Raw genomic sequence first — 21,535 nt, forward strand, 5'->3', positions numbered from 1 at the left:
GTCGAGCGGATTTGTGCCCTGCTGCGGGTGCCGCTGACTCCTTTGAGAAGAGCCGTTGCTCCATCTGAATTTACCCGATGGTCTTTGATCCGTGAAAAAAAAAAACTCCATCTTGTGTCTCGCCGCCATTGCTTGCTCCGTTGTTTTTGCCTCCGAAAATCTGCTTCAGTGCAGACTTCATCGACGCAAATGATAGATCCATGCACGCTGTGAGTGCCAGCTGCCTGCTCTTTTCCTCGAGACAAGCTGTATCCAGAAGTTTAAACGCCAACGCAGCGTCATGTTGTACTTTTTCATGCGGTTGTAACGTTGTTCAAAGTCTATGACGTAGTCCGCCGTGGACAAAGCACTGTCTTTGGCTATCGAGTCAAAATGAGAGTATGCTTCATAAGCACAGTCTTTTTCCTCTAAGGAATACCGCGTCCAATTTGGCAAGCAAGGTTTCCATACCATCATCCTTGTTCAGGTCGGCTGCTGATATTTCCAAGGCAGTCTCTCTAGCTCTCCCTTTGAGCCCCAGCGCCACTGCGAGTGCCTGCTTCTTCTTGTCTAAGTCCGTGACAAGTCTCCAAATACTAACTTCATTTTTCCAGCACTCGTACAGCCGAGCTTCGTCAAACTTTGGCGGTATTTTATAATTGGTAACCATCCTCTGCTACCATGTAAATGCCAAAAACACAACATCTCTGGTACCACAGCACATTCCTTTATTCCGCCATTACATTCCTACACATACACACACACACACCCCTCCTCCTCTCTCGAGAGCGGGAGAGAAAAAAAAACACATCTCGCTGCCTCTCGCGATAACACGTTTCCAAATGTAGGAAGTTAACACATTTTATGCAGGAAGTCCTTCAAACTTTGCACAATGAGAATCAAGGCAGTGGAATCTTACATGTAAAGTGAGAAACCCGAGACTGCAAAATCAGTGCAACAGCAGATGCCAGTCTCAGTTTTGCTCTGGTTCTGCACTTGTCTCCACTACACCTGAATGAAATGGAAACAATTGTGTTTGGACATTCTGGCATTCCGAATGTTGTACCCTCTAACTTTGGTGTTCTGGATAATTCTTTAAAATCAGCTGTCAAGAATTTGGGATGATGTTTGACAGCTGTTTGAGGTTCAGTTAACAGATAAACACTGTTGTCAAAGCAAGTTTTTTCCAGCTACATCTTCTGGCTAAAGTACGAGTAAAGCCCTTTCTCAGTCGACGTGATCTTGAGACAGCCATTCATGATTTCATCAGCTACAGACTTGATTACTGTAATGCACTTTATGCTGGTGTTAACCAGTCTTCTCTTGTATGCCTCCAGCTTGTCAGAATGCTGCTACTCGTCTTTTAGCAAACACTTCCACACATGAACATATTACGCCTGTACTTTACTCACACTACTGGCTTCCAGTTCATTTTAGAATTTATTTTAAGATTTTAATCTTTGTTTTTAAAGCTATTAATGGCCTCACACCATCCTGCTTCTCTGAAATTTGAACTCTCCGCACTTACAGTAGGACATTGTGCAAGGCTGTGAAAACTCTGCTGTGGATTTCATCATGGGGGGTGCCGAACTTCAGTTCTTTTGTGGCAGCAACCAAAATGCTTTGGTAGTACCAAGTATCGAAACATGCCTTGTCTTTCGGTGCCAAGTTTCGGTACCCAGAGGTTAATCACGTGCAAGAAGAGCGGTCTGCAGCTGTCCTCCCCTCAGCATGCAAGTCCGCCTGTGGACGTTACAGAGCACAAGCAGCCTGATTCAAAATCTCCACCATCGGACTCCACTTAAACTGCAACTTAATACGTGCATCGTTTCGAAGCTTGAAGCAATGAAGTACAGTTCCGACCCGCTGCTTTGGTTCTTTGCTTCGCTGCCTTTCAGAATCTGCAAATCTGCTTCTTAACCCCTCTCAGAGCCATTAAAATATGTCAATCATGAGTCACTTTTGTGCGGATTAAAGTCACTAACTGCGGCTCTTGTCTTGTTGTGAGAAAGAAACATTCCGTTCAAACAGCTCCAAACATTGCACAGCTCTCTGCCGAGCGAGTCACGTTAGAGTCCAGTCGGAATTAGTAACTTCAAAGCAAATTGCCATTTAAATCAAATGGCTCCTCTTTCCAAACGTTGTAATACAAACAATAAACTGCAATCGATCAAGTTTTTTTTTTTTTTTTTTTTTTTTCTTCCTCCCAAAATGAGACGTTATGTGCTGACGTACAGCAGCCAGCTGATCTCATATGGAGAGACATTCATGCCAAAATGTCTGAAAGGAAATGCTCTTGACAAAAAAAAAACTACAGTGTTTTAAAGTGTTCTTTTGCACTGGAAATTATTTGTTGCTTATTTTTTCTGTAAGAAAACTGCTTGGAGTGGAAAATTACCAAAGCAGAAAAATAAAACTCGATTTGTACTATGGGTAATGTAATTTTCTTTTTGTTAGAATTGATCTTATAAAATTGGTATCGAAAAAAGTATCTTTCAGGAACCGGTATCGAAAATTTTGATTGATACCCAACCCTAGCGGGGTGTTAGTATTGTACTCGATAATTGTTATCTTCACTGAGTTTTTAAAATGTCTATCACGCAGCTTTTTTTTCTTTTTTTTTTAGCAACATCGTGCAAGTTTTATAAGTCTGCAGACACTGGCCTGTATAACAGATACGAATCTGTGTCCTCGTCTGCAGAGTCTGCAGAGAAAAATCCCTCTCAAAGCGTGGCTGTTGCGACAGTTGTCGTAAAGCAGGACTGGTTGCTACGGTGATGCTTTGTGGCTGCTCCAAGCTAAACATAGCATGTGGACATCGCATAGTTTAAGAGCCATCGAGTTTTTAAAGAAGAATTTTGTGGCATGTCTGTGTCACGGAGAGAGGGAAGATGGCGAGAAACACAGTTTGAAAAATTTTTATAAGGACAAGAATCCACGGAATTGGTGCTGGGTTAAATTTAAAGTTCATTGTCATGAACACAGAAAAAACAAAAATGGGAAAAGCTCACTGCATCTTGTGACCTCAAGAAACACAATAAGAATTTTTTTTATTAATGTAGATTTTATTTTTCATTGGAAAAAGACATTGTGGCTTGAATGGATTTACAGGAATTTTACACAAGGCATATAAGTGACTTTTTTACTATAAGGTATGTTATTGATATTTTTCAATGATTTTCAAAATATTCTACAAGCTTTAGCTGTGGTTTTTGAAATACTTTAACAGTCTTTTCAGTCTTCATGAATTTCATGTAGTTTAGTTGTTCTGAGTTGATGTACAATTAAAAGCAAAATAATTTGAGGTCCTACTTTCATGTCATATTCTGTTATTTCAACATTATTATTGACAGTTCAAATGAAAGGTTGCTTCTAGGATCATTTAAATGTGCAGTTCCTTTGAGATTTTTTTTTTCTTCCAGGAGATGCTGACAATGTATCATTAGATACAAAATTAATGGGCTCTAAACCCCGGCTCATAAAGCCCCCAGACCCCCTGCGAATTTTCCTCGAAATTTCACAATTTTTATTCACAGCCCGGATTGTCGCCATCTAGTCAACTTTATTTAGATGTTCTGAGGTCAAAATATAAACATTGGAGTAATGTGCTTTTGCGGTAGTTGGCCCAGACTGTTGGACAAGTTACCTCCTGACATGGCACATTTTGAATAAAAGCTCAAGACTTACTTATTTAAACTGGCTTTTAATACTTAGTGGTGTTTTGTTTTTATGTGCTTCTTTAATTCTATTGTATGGTTGTTTTATTTTTGTGAATTGTTGTTTCTTGATTTTACTGTAAAACATTTTGAGCATCACCTGGCTGCTGTAAAGGGCTACATTAATAAATTTTGATTGATTGATTGATACCTCCACCTCAGATACAGTCACCACGGCGAGCAGATATTTGAACAGCAGTTGGCTGTATACCTACTTATTGTGACGTTGGTCTTCAGTTTCATTCTTACTGGCATTGAAAAAAGTCTAAAGCCCCTTTCACACCGGAGCCAACGTAGTGTTACGTATCGCAGTGTACCAACTATGCCGAGTTTAAGCACCTCTATGCCGAGTTTTTGCTCCCCAACACGGCAGTATGCTGAGGGGTACACAAAGAGGACGCAAGAAATTAAACATGTTTAATTTTTTCTGCGTAGAGCACTGGATGCAGAAAGCAGAAGTTTTTAAGCAGGTCTGTGCAAAACTGTGCTACTGTATGCAAATCTACACAACACTGCGCAATTGTACACATCCAAAAACTAAGTGCGTGCATCCAGAGTGAATTAACTGGAGGAGAACAGGTGCTGCGCAGGTGTGTTGCTGCATGATCCACACAGCGCCTGTGCGGGTTTACAACAGGTGATCACACTGGTGTATGTGTGCCTGCTCAGAACAAGTATTCGAATTGGCACATGTGCTTATGACTGCATGATCCACACAGCCCACATCGTCTGTGCCTGTCTACAACAGGTGATTGAACTGGTGGACGTGTGCATGCTCAGAACGGGTAATCTAACCTGCGTGCGAGTGTGTGGTGAAATGATCCACACCCGCAGCGCATGTGTGTGCTCAAAACAGACGATGGAACAGGTGCGCGAGTGTAGTGCCTGTACATGCTTAAAACAGCTCATCAAACTGGCTGAATGAGCCATTGCGTGTGCATGAGCCGGTCTATGGCAGGGATGCATGCGTTTATGCACTTCAGTAATCTGATAATCACAAACCATGGTTACATGCTTTCAATTCATGAACCGGATTTCTTTCAAAATCCAAAGAACAGAAGCAGCGGGTCCTGAAAAAAGAGCAGACATAGCCAGCGCTGTCTGTGCGTTCTCTTTCTCCCTCTCTCTTTTGCATGCTAAGCGGGATGTAAATATGTTTGTGAGTTAAAATGGAAAAATTGTCTTGGGGGGGGGGGGGGGACACAACGGACTCTAAACTTTGTGATCTGATGTTACAATTCCTGACAAGACAGCAGTATGTCCCTCTGTATGTCTGGAAAGGTGAGTGCCGTTTGCTTTTCATGAACCGCTTTGAGAACTTAGAGCATTTTCACAATGCAAAAAAAAAAAAAAAAAACGTTGGCAGGAGTGGGCTGTGAGGCAGAAAAATGGCAGCAGGAATTACATACATGGCAGTAAGCAACCACATACACCATCACACATGAGCCTACACAGGGACTACGCCAAATGTGCGCAATTTTCCAGCATACTCCATACGCATCACAACGCAACTGTATGCAAGCCTTGCTTTAAACTGTGCCAACACTGTATTTTGTCCACTCTGCCAAGAATGTCCTATATACAATACTTGGGTTATAATTTCCAGAAAATTAAATGTATAATTAACATAATAATAATATTAACATTATGTTTCTGTCGTAGGATGCTCACAATTGTATCCCAGAGTTTGACGATGAGACGGCAATGTTTGCTGTGTATGATGGTCATGGAGGTAATGCACCCAGTATTTTGCATTTATAATAATTGTAAGAATTACATTTACTGTGTTAACTTGCTAATTTTATGTCACATTGTGATCACACTACAACTTTGGTGTGAAATATTCCCTTGTTTACAAACTTTTTGTCTTGCACACCTCTTAATAGTATACATCAATACCAAATGAACATTTATGTAACCTATTGTTGCTGTTAGGTGAGGAGGTCGCATTGTATTGTTCAAAGTACCTTCCTGACACAATCAAGGAGCAGAAAACCTACAAAGATGGAAAACTGCAAAAGGTGAGATGCTGTAGAAGCCAGAGTGTGACCCACTTGTTTTAAATGAGTGACAAAGCAGAGAACATCTTCATGAGAAGAGCTGTCAGTACAACTGCAGTGTTTTTACAGGTTATGTGGCAGTAAGAAGAGTAGTAGGTGTGGATTTCCCGTCATTAATGGTGAATCTCTGTGTTCCAGTACACTGACATATTTTGTAATGCTGGTAATGGTCTTGTGGCAAACAGTTGCTCACCAGAGGACAGCTATCTTTTAATTGAAAGTACAGACTTGCCAGAAGTTAAAACATGACTGAGCAGATGATTTAAAAAAAAAAAGTTTTAATAACCAGTTGTAAATTCAAGATAATGATCAGTGATGTTAAAGCTATAGGGCCACCCACATTTCACTAAACTGACAAAATTTAGTTTCTCCTGAAATCCAAACATTATAATGCGGGTTTATTTTAGAAGCGCCTTGTAAAATTACGGTTCATTTAAATGGAGAGAATAAATTTATCTAGGGGGGAATTCCATAATGAACATTTTAATTTTATTTTTAACGCCATCTGCAGAATGGCCTGTGTGTGCACATGCATGAGCTTTTGAACAGACTGGAAGTTACCTTGATGTGATGCGTGAAGCTGACGTTTGTGAAATGTCTTGTAAATCACTCCAGAGGTGTCATCAGGTTATATAAACAGCATTTTTCATTTTAGAAGTGTTTTTGCTAACTTTTACACAATATATGAGAAATATCTTGGATTTCCACAGAAACGCCACGGTTTCTGAATGTTTTCCACCATGTTTGACTAGGAGCCAGAGAGAGACCAGCCAGTGACATCACTGTACCTCTCTACTCTGGTTGGCCATCGTGTGCTACCCATAATGCTTTGTGCATGTCTGGGGAAGCCCCACATGATCTGTGACGTCACTGTCGGTTTCAACCGTCGCTGACGTAAGTCGTTCAAGACGTCTATTTACATTTTTCCCTTTTTCTAGACAATGTGAATGTTGATTGTTTTGGCAATGTTATCTTATGAATTCCCTACTCAAAGGATAATAAATAAAATGATAGTGGTGCCAGTGAAATTCTTTTTATGCCTTAAATCTTAAAGAGCTCAGTGACCCTTTGCCTTTAAGTGGAGCTAAACAACAAGGGCAGAAACTTACCAGAGTAGAACTCCTATAGTAACATAATGATAATAATAATAATATAGCCTTCATTGTCATTGTACACATACTTACAGTACATCTGGAAAGTATTCGCAGAGCTTCATTTTTTCCGCAGTTATGTTATAGCCTTATTCCAAAATGGAGTAAATTTATTTTTCCCCTCAAGATTGTACTCACAGCACCCCATAACTTTTTTTTTTTTAAATTTATTAAAATTCAAAACTACAAAATCACATGTACATACATATTCACACCCATTACTTTGTTGATGCACCTTTGGCAGCAATCACAGCCTCAAGTCTTTTGAATATGATTTTACAAGCTTGGTGCACCTATATTTGGCCAGTTTTGTCCATTCCTCTTTGCAGCACCTCTAGGCTCTAGCTGGGCCACTCAAGGACATTCACAGAGTTGTCCTGAAGCCACTCCTTTGATATCTTGGCTGTGTGCTTAGGGTCATTGTCCTGCTGAAAGATGAACCATTGCCCCAGTCTGAGGCCAAGAGTGCTCTGGAGCAGGTTTTCATCCAGGATGTCTCTGTACATTGCTGCATTCATCTTTCCCTCAATATCGACTAGTCTCTTAGTTTCTGCTGCTGATAAACATCCCCACTGTAGGAATGGTGCCTGGTTTCCTCCAAACATGATGCCTGGCATTCATGCCAAAGAGTTCAATCTTTGTCTCATCAGATCAGTGAATTTTGTTTCTCATGGTCTGAGAGTCCTTCGGGTGCTTTTTGGCAAACTCCAGGTGGGTTGGCATGTGCCTTTTACTAAGGAGTGGCTTCCATCTGGCCACTCTACCATATAGGTCTGATTTGTGGATTGCTGCAGAGATGGTTGTCCTTCTGGAAGGGTCTCCGCTGTCCACAGAGGAATGCTGGAGCTCTGACTGAGTAACCCATTGGGTTCTTGGTCACCTCCTTGACTAAGGCTCTTCACCCCAGATCTCTCAGTTTAGATGGGCAGCCAGCTAAAGGAACAGTCCTGGTGGATCTGAACTTCTTCCATTTAGCGATGATTGAGGCCAGTGTGCTCATTGGGACATTCAAACCAGCAGAAATGTTTGTGTCCTTCCCCAGATTTGTGCCTCAACACAATCCTGTCTTGGAGGTCAACAGACAATTCCTTTGACTTTATACTTGGTTTTTGCTCTGGTATGCACTGTTAACTGTGAAACGTTATATGTAGACAGGTGTGTGTCTTTCCAAATCATGTTAAATCAACTGAATTTACCCCAGGTGGACTCCAATTAAGCTGAGGAAACATCACAAGGATGATCAGTGGAAACAGGATGCACCTGAGCTCAATTTTGAACTTCATGACAAAGGCTGTGAATACTTGTATACATGTAATTTTATTTTTTTTATAAATCTGCAAAATTCTCATAAAACCTTTTTCACATTGTCATTATGGGGTGTTGTGTGTAGAATTTTGAGGGGAAAAAAATGAATTTCATCCATTTTGGAATAAGGCTGTAACATTAAAAAAATGTGGAAAAAGTGAAGCGCTGTGAATATTTTCTGGATGCAGTGTGCATACATACAATGAAATCTGTCTTCTGCATTTAACCCATCCTGATTACAGTTAGACACAATCCAACCACTAGGAGCATTGGGCAGCCACAGTTCGGTGCCCAGGGACGAGCTCCAGCTGTAGAGATGCTACCTTGGTCAGGGGCAGAGAAAGGAGCAGAGCCCGAATAAGGATCTGAATGCTTGTTTGTGATATCTGCAGTCACAACTCCGTGTGTCATGATAACTTGCAACACTGTATTAAATGAGAAGAGTACTCATGTTTTGTCTTTCAGATGATATGTCAAAAAAAGGAAATGTTTATGAAAATTTCATAGGAAGTAGGTATCACCATAGTTCTCCCCTTGTCCAGTATCCTGCTGCTGTCACTCTTGTTCTCTGTAAGTCATCCAAATCAAGGTACTATGACATGTTGTAAATTACAGTCTTCAACTTGGACAAAACAGTATCTATGTGTTTGAGTGTTTGCTTGGAAATTCAGCAGTCATTTTTCCGGTTTGACATCATCAGAACTGCAATCATGATATTTTCTGTCATGACTGTTGAGCCACTAATATTACAAATACTGTTTTACTTTTAACAAGTGATTTATTTTTGTATGTGGTATCTTTGCATTCTTTATATGTTAAACCCCCTTTACACAAGGGCAGGGTCTGTCCAGCGGTCCTTGTTCTTTCATGAAATCTCATCAATCACCACATAACACCAAAGAGATGCTCAGCTGCCATCAGGACCTTGCAAGATCTGCTCGGCATCCTCTCACAAACCGCCATGAAGTATGGATGTGCTGATTTCCGCAGAAGAGTTGCTAAGCCCGGAAGACACACATACCACACAAGCCATGCAAAAACGCCTCACACACCACCCAGTGACCTCCCAACAGGCATGTAATCATTGCAGCATTTTCACTGCAGCAACAGCAGATTCTCCACTGTAACATGACTGGAGTGACGCTAGTTTGGACATGAACTCAGGAAAAAAGAGAACTGTCATTTCAATATCAGCCAACGGGCATGCTGTGATTTTTATGAATAGAGTTCATTTTATAAAGCACAAAATCATTTCCTTTTTAGTTGATGTCTGCTGAGTTCATCAGAATGAATGTGCGTGTTCAATCAGACAGATACTTTTCATGCAGCTGATGGTTCATTCTGGCCTTCTGAATGCTCCGGTGTCAAATCAGCACAAGTGGACATGCAGCTCATCTGTCACTAAAAATGTGCATTAAAAAAATCGCTATAGTATTACTATGAATTAGAATTGTCAGATCATTAGAAATGGCAAGATTGTGTGTGAGGATGTTTCATGATGTCAACCGATACATCAGGTATGGGTTTGTTCTAATTTCTTTGAATATCAATGGATCATAAATAACAGAATTTACAAAGATTAAAACAGCACATTAATCTTAATTGTTTGGTATCACCATGACCAACACCTTATATTAATATGCAAGCTGAATGGCGTGCGCTGAGCGGTTCCATCCAGTGGCATTCCAAAGGAGATTATTTATCATGTTCTTATTGTGATGGCTCAATAATACAGTTGCGAAGTCAGTCCTCCTTGTCGGTCAGATGTAACTGTTCTGTGATGTATAATACAGCTGTAACAGCCCGTTCAGCCGTGGACAGTGACGCATTGACTCTGCATCTGTGATTGCGGTTTAACGTTCAGAATGAGCATGTAATCACATCTATTGTTGGACCGCCTCGTGTGTCAGAGGATTTATCTGTATTATCATGGCTGTTAGACCCTGTCCAGACTGCTGCAGTTCGTGTCAACGCATCACAGAGATGCACTGATGCACAGCACCTGTGATCAAGGTATAACATCCAGAATGAGCATGTAACCACACATCCATTGTCAGTCCACTTCATGTGTCAGAGGATTTATCTGTATGATTGGCTGTTATGTAGCCTCCGTCCAGGCGGCCGCAGTGGGCATCAGCGTGTCACGGAGCTGCTGTAACACACGGTGCATTCCGTGTGATTGTGCAATATTTGTTTCTAGTACACATGATGATTGTGTGCCACAGACTTTGCACATTCCAATATTTCCTTTGCGCACCCCGAACAGGATGCACGGGGGGTTCGGCTCATCAGGGGCACCGTCGGGACGTGCCTACGTGATCAGACTGCTCCAAATGCTGGTGGGTTGCCATTTTGGATGCTAGTTCGTATGCCATTCGAGCTGGCAGTCACACAGCAGTATGACAATTGTACGAATATTCCCCAGTTCGAATGCAGCACGGCAGTAGTGTGACTATTCTCTGCGTTCTTGCTGGCCTACCACTTTGGCATGTTTCCATAAGTGCCACACGAATGCTGTCCGGGAAATTCGAAAAACTCCCTCTGATGATTTGAGAAAGAAACCTTAAGCAGACCAGACTCAAAGGGGTGACCCTCTGCCTGGGCTATGCTACTGACACAAATTACAGAACAATTCACAAAATGAATAGACAGGAAATGTTGCCGGTACACAGGAGGGTTGCAGAAACAGACACCACACCCATCTCTGGATGGAGCTGCACCTCAAACAGAGGGGAAAAAAACAGAATCAGGCATCAGAAAGACAACAAATACAGTATAATTTGTCAGCATTAAGCAACAAGAAAAACAGAGGAAATACTGAGGTGATCACCGGCCACTAGCCCTAAGCTTCACTAACAGACCCAGAATTAGCCTGCGGCATGCTCTGTTTCTTAATAAAATGAATTAAAAGAGTAAAAAAGCAAAGTAACATCCTACGCCAGTATGCTAGCCATACCAAAGGGAAAATAAGTGTGTCTTAAGTCTGGACTCAGAATCTGACTGTTTTATTGACACAGGGAGATGATTCCACAGAACAGGAACATAAGAGAAAGTACTGTGACCCGCAGACTTCTTATTCACCCTAGGGACACAAAGTATGAGGTCTGTGAGAAAAGTATCCGACCTTTTTATTTTATGCAAAAAATATATGGATTTGATTCATATGTTTTTACGTCAGCCAAGCTTGAACCTTCGTGCGCATGCGTGAGTTTTTCCACGCCTGTCGGTTGCATCATTCGCTTGTGGGCAGGCTTTGAGTGAGCACTGGTCCACCCCTCTCGTTGTTTTTTCATTGCGAGGAAATGGCGGAATGATTTGGGCTTTGTTCCATCAGAATTTTTTCAGAAACTGTTAGACAGGCAGCTGGAAACCATTCGGAAAATTGACATGGCTTTTGGTGAAAATTTTATGGGCTTCTCAGAGATTAAGGAGTGTTACTACCGCTTTAAGGACGGCCCACAATGGCGCACGGCGCGCCGCGCTCCAAGCCATGATCGACAGGCAGAAACGACCATTTCATTTCTAAACAGATGGCTGTATGGATCCAGGACCATCGTGTGCAATTTCTCTGGTTATCACAAGAGCTGGACATCAGCCATTTTTCGGCAGATTTCACTTTTAAGAAGAGATTTTGTCATGGAAAGCTGCGCGGAGGCTTCGCGCGTCACGACGGATTCGTTGATGGAGCGAGATGAACACCTCCGTTTTGGAGTGTCAGAGGACAAGTTGGGACATGCCTATCTCAGCTTTCAGTGGCTTACCAGTCGAGTGAGTATAAGAGAAATTGTGGAGAGCTGGGCATGTCCCAATTTGTCAGCTCTCCACAATTTCTCTTAGTCTCAAGTGTACTGGAGACAATACTGAAAGCTATGATAAGCTAAGATAAGTGAAAAGACACTTATTTATGGAGTTAAATTTGTTTCATTAATACCTGAAAATGCAGAGGGTAATCTCCAAATAGTCCTTGATTTGCACACGTGTTTTGTGATCCACAAACGCACATTTCCAGTTTGAACCTTCTGTTAATTTTTACAAATAGATGTGTATTTGTAAGTACATCTTTTTTTCCATTTCTAACAAATAAAAAAGGCATGTGCAAAACTGAAAATTCTGTTTGAAGTGTGGCTCAGCATGTTGGCCGCTTTTCACAGTCCCATCCAGTAGATGGCAGTGTTCTGTGCAGTTTGACAGAGGTGATGAGACAAGTCTGAATTTCCGCAATGCTTTTTGGCGCTTGTGTCGGATTAACACCCATACCTTCAGAATTTGCGCATTATGGCCCATTCACGCGGCATACGATGATTCCTGAATGAAGGGAAAAAAGTAAAAGTCACAAATTGTTGAGAAAAGGAAAACCGATGAGCTTTTGACTTTTCCCATCACTGAATAACCTGCGAATCCAGAGTGCAAAAGGAACAAAACAGGAACAAAGCAAAATTGAAGCTAACATTGATCTCAACCCTTTAAATGAAACGCGCCTGGAGTCACTGCTGGAGCAGTGTGTGTCTGCATCCTGCTCTGCGTTCCAGAACATGGCGCTGGGACAGAGCTCTGTAGTGCCTGAGTCCTGGAGAAGCTGCAAAGATCCAACCCACTGTGGAGGTTTGTGCACACATCTGTGGATCCACCTGCTCTGGTTGCTCCTCCAGAACTAAAGAATGATCATCTCCTTCATCATCCGAATCCTCACTGTCTGGTTCAGACTGATGATGCGCTGCGCGTTCCGTCTTACAATCTAATTTTTAAAAAAACTGAAGCGCTTGCTCAACATTCATAAGACGCCTCTTTTACAAAACAAAAAGAAACCAAAAAAAAAACACCTCACACACTGAATACTCCACCAAAATAATACACACTCCAATAATACACCCCCCCCTCCCAAAAAAGAAAAAAATAGAAAATATTGTCATTTAAAGTCACAAGCAAACTTAAGAGCAACTGACTGAGAAAATCAGCCATGGGGGCCAAAAACATGGAAAGTGACATCTCACCGATTTCAATTAAATTAGTGTATGAACAGTATTTGTTAGTGTAGAACTGTCACAAAATATTTTAACATATCTTTCAGTGGTTGCCATGGTAACCAGTCTTGTATTTTTAGGCTAAATGTGCCGTTTTACAGAAATAGGCATTTTTCATAGCAGAATAAATGTTAGAAAATTCTTATGATGCTTTGGTGTCTGTTTCCAGGCTCTAGAGGATGCATTCTTGGCCATTGACAGCAAAATGACCACTGAGGACGTCATCAAAGAGCTGGTCCAAATTTCTGGACGTACTATTGAGGAGCCGCTCAGTGAAAAGGTGGCAGAGGAGGATGACTGTGAGTACATCTTGATGGCATACGCCATAATTTTCATGAGGGAAAAAATATTTAAATGGTTGTATAGAAAGTAAACGTAACAGTGGGATTAAATTACATTTACTGTACCTGTGAGTTGGAGCGTTCTAATCGATTAAAAATTGGTAAATGCGTGAACTCATTTTGACTAGAGTGTAGTAAATAAATTTCAAATGCCAGGCCATAACAAATACTGTAATAATGACGATTTCTGCAAGTGACTCTCAACTTCTATCCATGTCTTTCCCTTTGATTTTGATCAAGTGGACACAGAGGAGGCAGCATTACTCCATGAGGAGGCCACAATGACCATAGAGGAGCTGTTAGAACGATACGGCCAGAACCGCAACGCTGTCAAACATGCGCCCAGCAGGTAGCAGTCCTTATCATTTTGTGTTTTACTTTTTCATTCAAGTTCTAACTGTATTCAGGACATCAATTTTAATATCGTAGTACCACAGTGAGACTTATGGTTATTTTTATTTGTTTGATATTAAAAAAAAACTTAGTTAGCTTCGACTCCCCATTAACAATGTATAACTTTTGTTGACAGTGAAGGTTTTCTGGAAATTACAGAAAATCTGTTTTACTCACATGGGAAACATTTCCGGGTTATTTTTGATAACATACGTCAGAATCTATTCATTCAGTTCCATTTAGTTCAACATCCAAACCGTTGGTGGCGGTAATGCTCTGTGTTGGTTTGCAAGATGTCAATAAGCTCCAAAGAAGAACAAAGTTTATTTTGTTTTAGTTTTTGGAAGTTTATTAAGTCATATTTTTGGGTACTCCGCAGTGGTTCCCCTAACAGTTTACTTTGTTGTGGACATTAAAAGTTATGTGCTGCGTTTTTCCTCCAGTAATCATACATTAAGTGGAGCTAACGGGTGAAGCCAAAAATCACAAAAACCACAAGATTAATGGGTTTGAGCAACAAAGCTTCTACAAATTTATCCGAGGTGAGTGAGTAATTAAAAATAATACATGGACTTAGGGCTCTGCTGAAGTTTATCAGCTAACGTTAGCTTTTACCTGAAGGATGTTGAATCAATCACTGTCTAGGTGAGTAAACATTTTATATTTGTAAATTGTTTGACCTATTTTTATTTTTATCAAATAAAGGTACAGTTTTTTAATCGTTACTACGTAAATGCAAGAGGATTTTTTGTATTTTAATTTTTTTTGCTATCGAGTATATTTCTTTGCTTTAAGAAATATATTTCTTGTCCCACATCAGAAACAAACGAATGAATTCGCTGGACTTAAAAATGTACACATTACTTTTCATGCTATTTTATTCGTGTAAAAACAAATGCACACTATTCCTTATAATGTTCATCAAGAAATTATCTCAACAACAGATAAGTTATCGTTTTAATTTACAGATGAACATAAAAGATTTCTAAAGAATATTTTTTAATTGAAAAGATTTTAATTACAACTTTTCTAATCTAAGAAAAGTTTAACTTCAAACTGTACAGTAATCAAGAATTAATGTTGACGTAAATACACATTTATACAGATTTTAAGGTGGCCAAGAATTTGAAAATGTTGATTATCAATAGCTCCAAAGCTTCTGCCAAAACTAGAAAAACTCAGAAGTGAGTGAAGGTTGAACAAGTTCATGCATTAATGTGCCATAAATACTCCAATTGTTCAATTTGAATTGATACTGAGAATTATTAATAATTATTTTTCAGTTCTTTGAACTGTCATTTCCTTTACTCTTTACTGTGAAACACGATGTATGTTTTTTGGATTAATGACTGGTAGCACAGTACAAGTTGTGTGAAAGATTTGGGTGGAAAAACTGACCTGACCCAACACAAAATTACAATTTTATTGTGTGTGTGTGGGTAAATAGGCCTGAAAATGCACCAGAATGCATCTGAGATTTCAAATTTTTCTGGGAGAGAACCCCCACACCCCCATCAGAGGCTTCGGGCCTTCGGCCTTTGACAAAAGTTTTTTTTTTTTTCCCATGGCCCCACTTTGATCATTGTGTTGAGATTATGCTATGAATTTCGCCAGAGTTCAAATCTGTGGGCTTTCAGGTCCTAAGTAGCATGAAGGACCCGTTTTCTACCTTGTCTGTTTCCAGATGTCTCAAAGTAATCAGTAGATGTTAACAAGATTTTGCAGGGAAATTGCCTTGGGTCAAGGAAGTGTTGATTAAGTTTTGGTTCTGGATCAGTCTCAAAATCATTCCTTTTATTTAAATTCTTGCAAAAACAAGAGACATCCCAAATTAAGAAATCGGAGACATAATTTGTAGAGGTCTACCAATTATCGGCCTGGCTGGCTATCTGTGCCAATAATCAGCATTTTTGCGGATATCTGTAATCAGCATTTGGACCAGCTGAAGACAATGGAGGGAACCCTGACGAATAGTGACATGTAAGAAAGGAGATTAGTTAGATTGTTACAGTATCTGTCATCTGCATAAAAATGGTAGAGCCTATTGTTTTTGGGGTTTATTTATGAGGGGGGGTTTTTTGACGATAGAAAGCAGATTACAGTAAACAAGCTACACAAATTCCTTAGTAGAAAACAGGACATATATTTCATAGAGGGATAGTGCACAGATTTGATGACTTCTTGACATCGTGGGAGAGCGGAGTTTCCCCAATAAAACCTCTGGAGAAGCAGAAAGAAAGGAATCTCTGCAAAATATTGAGTATAGGTCAAACAAGTGAACAGAACACATACCTATATATGCAAAAACATCAACCAAGAGAGAGAAGGGGGGAAAAAAGGGTGGGTGAAAATCTGTTAAACGTGTGAGTTACACAGGCTGGAGCTCACCTGTAATAAACGTGAGACGTACTACAGCAGCAAAGACAAGCTACAAAAAAGTTAGCTTTTGTCTAGAAATGAAATGAAGGCCTTCCACACTTTGAAGAAGTGACTATGTGAGTTTGATCTGCTGAAACAATATCAGCTTTTTTGCAGCAACCATACCAGTGCTAAGAACCTTTTGATGGGCCGAGAGGGGCTCTGTTTCATCTGAGCAGCCAAATAGTGCTAGATTCCAGTCGGGCTGGATGTTCCTTTGAAGATGAACTGTAAACCAGTTAAATATATGGGACCAGAAATTATATATTGCTGGACATTGCCAGAAAAGATGGAATAGTGAACCCTCCTGTGTGCCACACCTAGCGCACAAAAGGGAGCACGATTCATAGATCTTACTAAGTTTGACGTGAAAAGTACAATCTGTGAATGACATGTACAGATTGAATCAATCTGTACATGGAACTGATAGAGCATTTATGTACACCTGACAGGGTCTTCTCCCAGAGTTCCTCACTCACTGGAAATCCTGACTCTCTGGCCCAAGCTTCTCTGAGATGGCCTGCATTTGTAGGTGTGGTAAAAACATTCATGAAACAGGAGATTAAGCATTTAGTGTCTGGACGTAGCAAAAGTAAATCATAGAGAGTGTGACCCTTTGGTTTAACCATAAATTCTGGATGGGACTCCCGAACAAAGTTCCTGACCTGACGGTAACTGTCTCAATTTTTAACCAGAGGATAAATATTCAACTAGTCATCGTCGGGGAGGCTCTGCTGCCAGAACATAAGAGCCCTTAAATTTGCAGCCCAGTAGTAATGCCTGAAGTTGGGGAGGCCAAGACCACCATTGGCAATATTTTTCTGTAAATGCAATTTAGAAATGTGTGGCGATTTCTTTGCCCAAATGAATGAAAGAATTACTGAGTCAAGTAGTTTAAAAACAAGATGGTAGGCTGACAGGAAGATTTTGAAAAAGATATAGGAACCTAGGAAGCGCCACCATTTTTATCGCATTGATACGACCAATCATAGAGAGGGGCAGCAGATCCCACTTGCTGACTAAAATTTTTAGGTTTTATACCATGTCCAGAAAGTTCAGTTTGACTAGAAGGTTGGGGTTTCTAGGAATCTTTAGACCAAGATACTTTATGTGAGTGGTAGCTTGTTTAAATGGCAGAGAGCTTAAGAAGACGGGGCACAGATTGTCTGTGAGAGGCAAAAATTCACTTTTAGTCCAGTTGATTGTATATCCTGAAAGTTTACTAAGCGTTAATACAATCTAAAAGGTTAGGAACTGAAACTACAGGGTCTGGGATGCAAATCAGTAAATCATCAGCATACAAATTTACAAGGCATTCAACGTTACTGAAGGTGATGCCCTGAATGCCAGGATGGCTCCTTATCAGAATTGCAAGTGGTTCTAATGTGATATCAAAAGAACAGAGGAAAGGGGGGTCACCTTGCCTTACACCCCGCTGCAGGTTAAAAGGTTGTGACTTATCCAAGTTGGTGAGAATTGAAGAAATTGTTTTAGAGTAAATTATTTTAACCCAGTCTATAAATTTAGCACCAAAGCCAAATTGCATCAAAGTCACAAACATAAACCATCATTCAGTTTGGTCGAGAGCTTTTTGAGCGTCAAGGGATATAATTGCAGCTTGTCATCTTATTTTGTTGTGCGTACATGGTGTTTATCAGCAGACGAACATTACTAAATGAGAACCTCCCAGGAATAAAACCCGTCTGTTTAGGATGCATAATTTTAGAAATATGCCTGCCCACTTTCGTAGCCAGGACTTCTGATATTATTTTTTGATCAAAATTTACAAGTGACAATTGGTCCATAGCGAGTTGGCTCAGTCTGATCTTTCCCCCTTTTTTAATAGCAGACAAATATTGGCTTCATATAACAAGCTAGGAAGTCTCTTGTTTTCAAACAAATCCTTGACCATCCTCATAATTGAGTGATTCCATATTATTTTCCCTCTGCTTGGTCTAAAAAAGTAACCGTTACTGACTCCCACAATTTTTTTTTTTTCCTGATTCTTATAGTGTTTCTTAAAGCCAGAAAGTTGCCATTTGAAATGACTTTAGTTTTGTGTCATGTCTGTGATCTGCTTTTTTTCTACAAAATTAAACAACTGAATGAACATTCTCCAAGGCCGGTGATTCCATATTTTTTGCCAGGGGTTGTAGTTCTTTGTAAAAGTACCTGAAGCAGTTATCTCCTCTGGTCGGGTCACTACGTTGCCAGATTTATCTCTGATCTTGTGAATTGCTTGTTTGGCTTGTTCACCTCTTAGTTCACTTGCTAACAGTTTCTCAGGTTTCTCAAGCAATTCAAAAAATGTTTTTGAGTTTCATTAATAGGTGGCTTACATGTTTATTGAGAATATTATTATACTTGTATTTCAACTTCAGCATCCTGTTGTAGTTGGACTGTAATAAGGAGGTTCTGTAGGCCTTCTTCCAATATTGGTGGCTGCTTTTCAATCTCAACAAGTCGCCAATTGAGTTCACTCTTCTTGGTGGATTCAGAAGAGATGATATGACCTCTGACCACAACTTAAAAGTCTCCCATAATGTGGAGTCAGAAACCTCTCCATTGTCATTAAAGGACGGGAACTCATCAATACGTTTGGTGATGTGCTTGACAGATGAAGGATGTTGTATGAGCAGAGGATTGAAACGCCAACCATATTTAGGCCTGGGTAGGACACCCATTAATTCGAGTGAGGCAGGACCATGATCCGAAATCCGAATGTTGTGATAAGAAGAGTTGATCACGCAATGTAATAATTCAGAAGATATTAAAAATAATCTATCCTTGAGTAAGACTTATGGACATGGGAGTAAAAGGAGAAATCCTTGTCAGTTGAATGATGGAGCCGCCAAATGTCTATTAAGTTTCTCGTCTTAAGTCGTTCAGGGTTTGTACTGAAGCAATCTGAGGTGCGGGTTTTGTAGAAGCTCTGTCTAATAACGGGTCCAAGTAGCAGTTAAAATCACCACCAATTATAATGTTTGCATAGGAGGCTGGTAGCATGTTAAAGACTTTCTCAAAGAACTCTGGGTTGTCGGAGTTTGGAGCATAAATGTTAAGCATACTAATTGGCAAGGAATTTATATGACCAGAGATCAATAGGTATCTGCCATAAGGGGCTGCTGTCATAGATTCAAGGCGAAAGGAACAGGATTGCTACCCCTCTAGCCTTATGAGTAAAGGGGGCTTGATGGGCCTGAGAGATCCAGTTCTCTTTGAGTCTGTGCTATTCCTTTACACTAACATGGGTTTCCTGCAGGAAAAAAAAGAAAATCATATCTGCTTTCAGTGACCTAAAATGGGGAGAAAACTCCACCCCTTTTTGAGCACGTGACCCAGTAGAGCATATTGTAAGTTTGAATGATCTGGCAGAGGGGGAGCAGGTAAATGGAAAACAGGAGCAGACTCTGAACAGAACCATGAGGTCCACTGCACTCATCCGGACTTAAGAATATGATGTCTTACTAAGGGCAACAGAATGGTTCAGTTGGTGACGTATGAATGAAGACAGTTGAGAGGTAGACCCTGGATTCCTACCTAATGTTCGAGACAATGTAAGAGAACATAGATGTCAGCTACAGAATGAAAATAGAGGATTCACCTCTATGTAGTCTAGACTTCAGGTGAGGAGGTGTCAAATTCAGTCTTCTCTGTCAGGTATCAGTGGAAATAATGGTGATGCCTATTAGTTCTCTGACAGAGGTATCCAGTCTGAATACCCTTCTAGTTTGCTTTGTGTTCTGCTCCTAGTGCAGCAGTTAAAAAAGCACCCTGCCCACATACCAAGGCTTTGTTGATGATGAGGAGGGGAGGGGGTGAAGAACAGAAAGAGGATGGTGTGAATGGAGAGGTTGAAGAAGAGAGCAATGAAAAGATGAAAGAAGGTGATGGAGCATCAGTTGGGTCAAAGCTACGTGCCTGTCGGAGAACAGAAGGAAGAGAAGGCAGTGATGACGGTATGGACCACTGTGTTCAAACGGGTGTTTTTGTTTTTATAATGGAGCATGACAACCCCAAATCATAAAAAATTGGGGCAGTATAGAAAATGCAAATAAAAGCCAAATGCAGTGATTTTTTTTTCTTTCTTTTAGCTTGACTTTTATTTCATTGCTGACAGTATCGGCCCAAGATAATTCATGTTTGTTTTTTGTCGTTAACTTCATTTCATTTGTTAACATACATTCATTCTTGTCTTTCAAGCCTGCAGCACATTCCATAAAGCGTTGGGATGGAGAAATATAGGACTAGCAATGAGGGCAAAAATTATTTCAAACAGGTAGTGTAAACTGGTGATTTCAATCATGGTTTGGAACAAAAGCTGTATACACAAAAGTCAGAGTATTTGAGGAGCAAAAATGGGCAGAGGATCTCCAGTTTGTCAACAAATGCATGTGAAAATGACAAACTTTTTAAACAGTTGTCAAAGTAAGATTGGATGGGATTTGCACATTCCTCCCTCCATAGTGCTTAAAATCATTATGTGACTCATGTGGAGGAATTCAATTCTGTAAAGGGTAAAGCTGCATTCACACCACACGCGAGCGACGGCGGCAAAAGGTGCCCATGTAATCCCTGTGGAAGGACGGATTGTGGCGCTACAAAAGTTCAAGCCACGTGACGCGAAAGAAGTGATTTTGAGCGATTGGCGCGTTTGTGGCGCGATACCGCATCAGTTTTTCGTCTTGTCGCGCCGCGATGACCAATCAGGGACTGGATATGTAGTGACGTGAAGTTGTCTGGAGTTTATACTTGATCTTGACATGTCCTGTGTCTGGCAGCCAGCCTGTGAGCAGGACTTATGACAGAGTTTGAGGGGAGAGCGTGCAGCACCGCAGCAGTAGCAGCAGCTATTTTTTTTTTTATGTATTTATTTATTTATTTATTTTTTGTTTCTTCACGTGCCTGCGTGAACGAATCGTCCGTGAAGATAATTTTATTAACTACACAGATGTATGATAAAAACAAATGGTGACTGTGAGAGTTTGAGGGGAGAGAGAGTTAGGAACTGCAGGGGCAGCCAGTTTTTTTTTGTTTTTGTTTTTTTACATGTGCGCGCACGAACGGGACAGGAGGTCCTCAAACTGGGTCCTGGAGAGGCAGAAGTACCGCTGAAAGCGGCCGTCATCCAGACGCAGCTCCTGCAGCAAA

At 40.5% G+C, this 21,535-nt stretch overlaps 1 protein-coding gene across 2 annotated transcripts in view; it reads left to right on the forward strand.

The window, feature by feature from the left end:
- ppm1g (protein phosphatase, Mg2+/Mn2+ dependent, 1G) overlaps positions 1–21,535 on the forward strand; it is a 56,042-nt gene that overhangs the window by 15,015 nt on the left and 19,492 nt on the right. The window contains exons 3-7 of one of the 2 annotated variants that reach the window (XM_034187510.1): positions 5,358–5,427; positions 5,631–5,716; positions 13,402–13,531; positions 13,814–13,922; positions 20,138–20,343. In XM_034187510.1, coding sequence (XP_034043401.1) covers positions 5,358–5,427; positions 5,631–5,716; positions 13,402–13,531; positions 13,814–13,922; positions 20,138–20,343 — 601 coding nt within the window. The remainder of the gene's footprint in view (positions 1–5,357; positions 5,428–5,630; positions 5,717–13,401; positions 13,532–13,813; positions 13,923–20,137; positions 20,344–21,535) is intronic. The other variant, XM_034187503.1, reaches the window with a different exon arrangement.

This window comes from Thalassophryne amazonica, chromosome 2 (genome assembly GCF_902500255.1).
Source record: "Thalassophryne amazonica chromosome 2, fThaAma1.1, whole genome shotgun sequence".
Taxonomy (NCBI): domain Eukaryota; kingdom Metazoa; phylum Chordata; class Actinopteri; order Batrachoidiformes; family Batrachoididae; genus Thalassophryne; species Thalassophryne amazonica.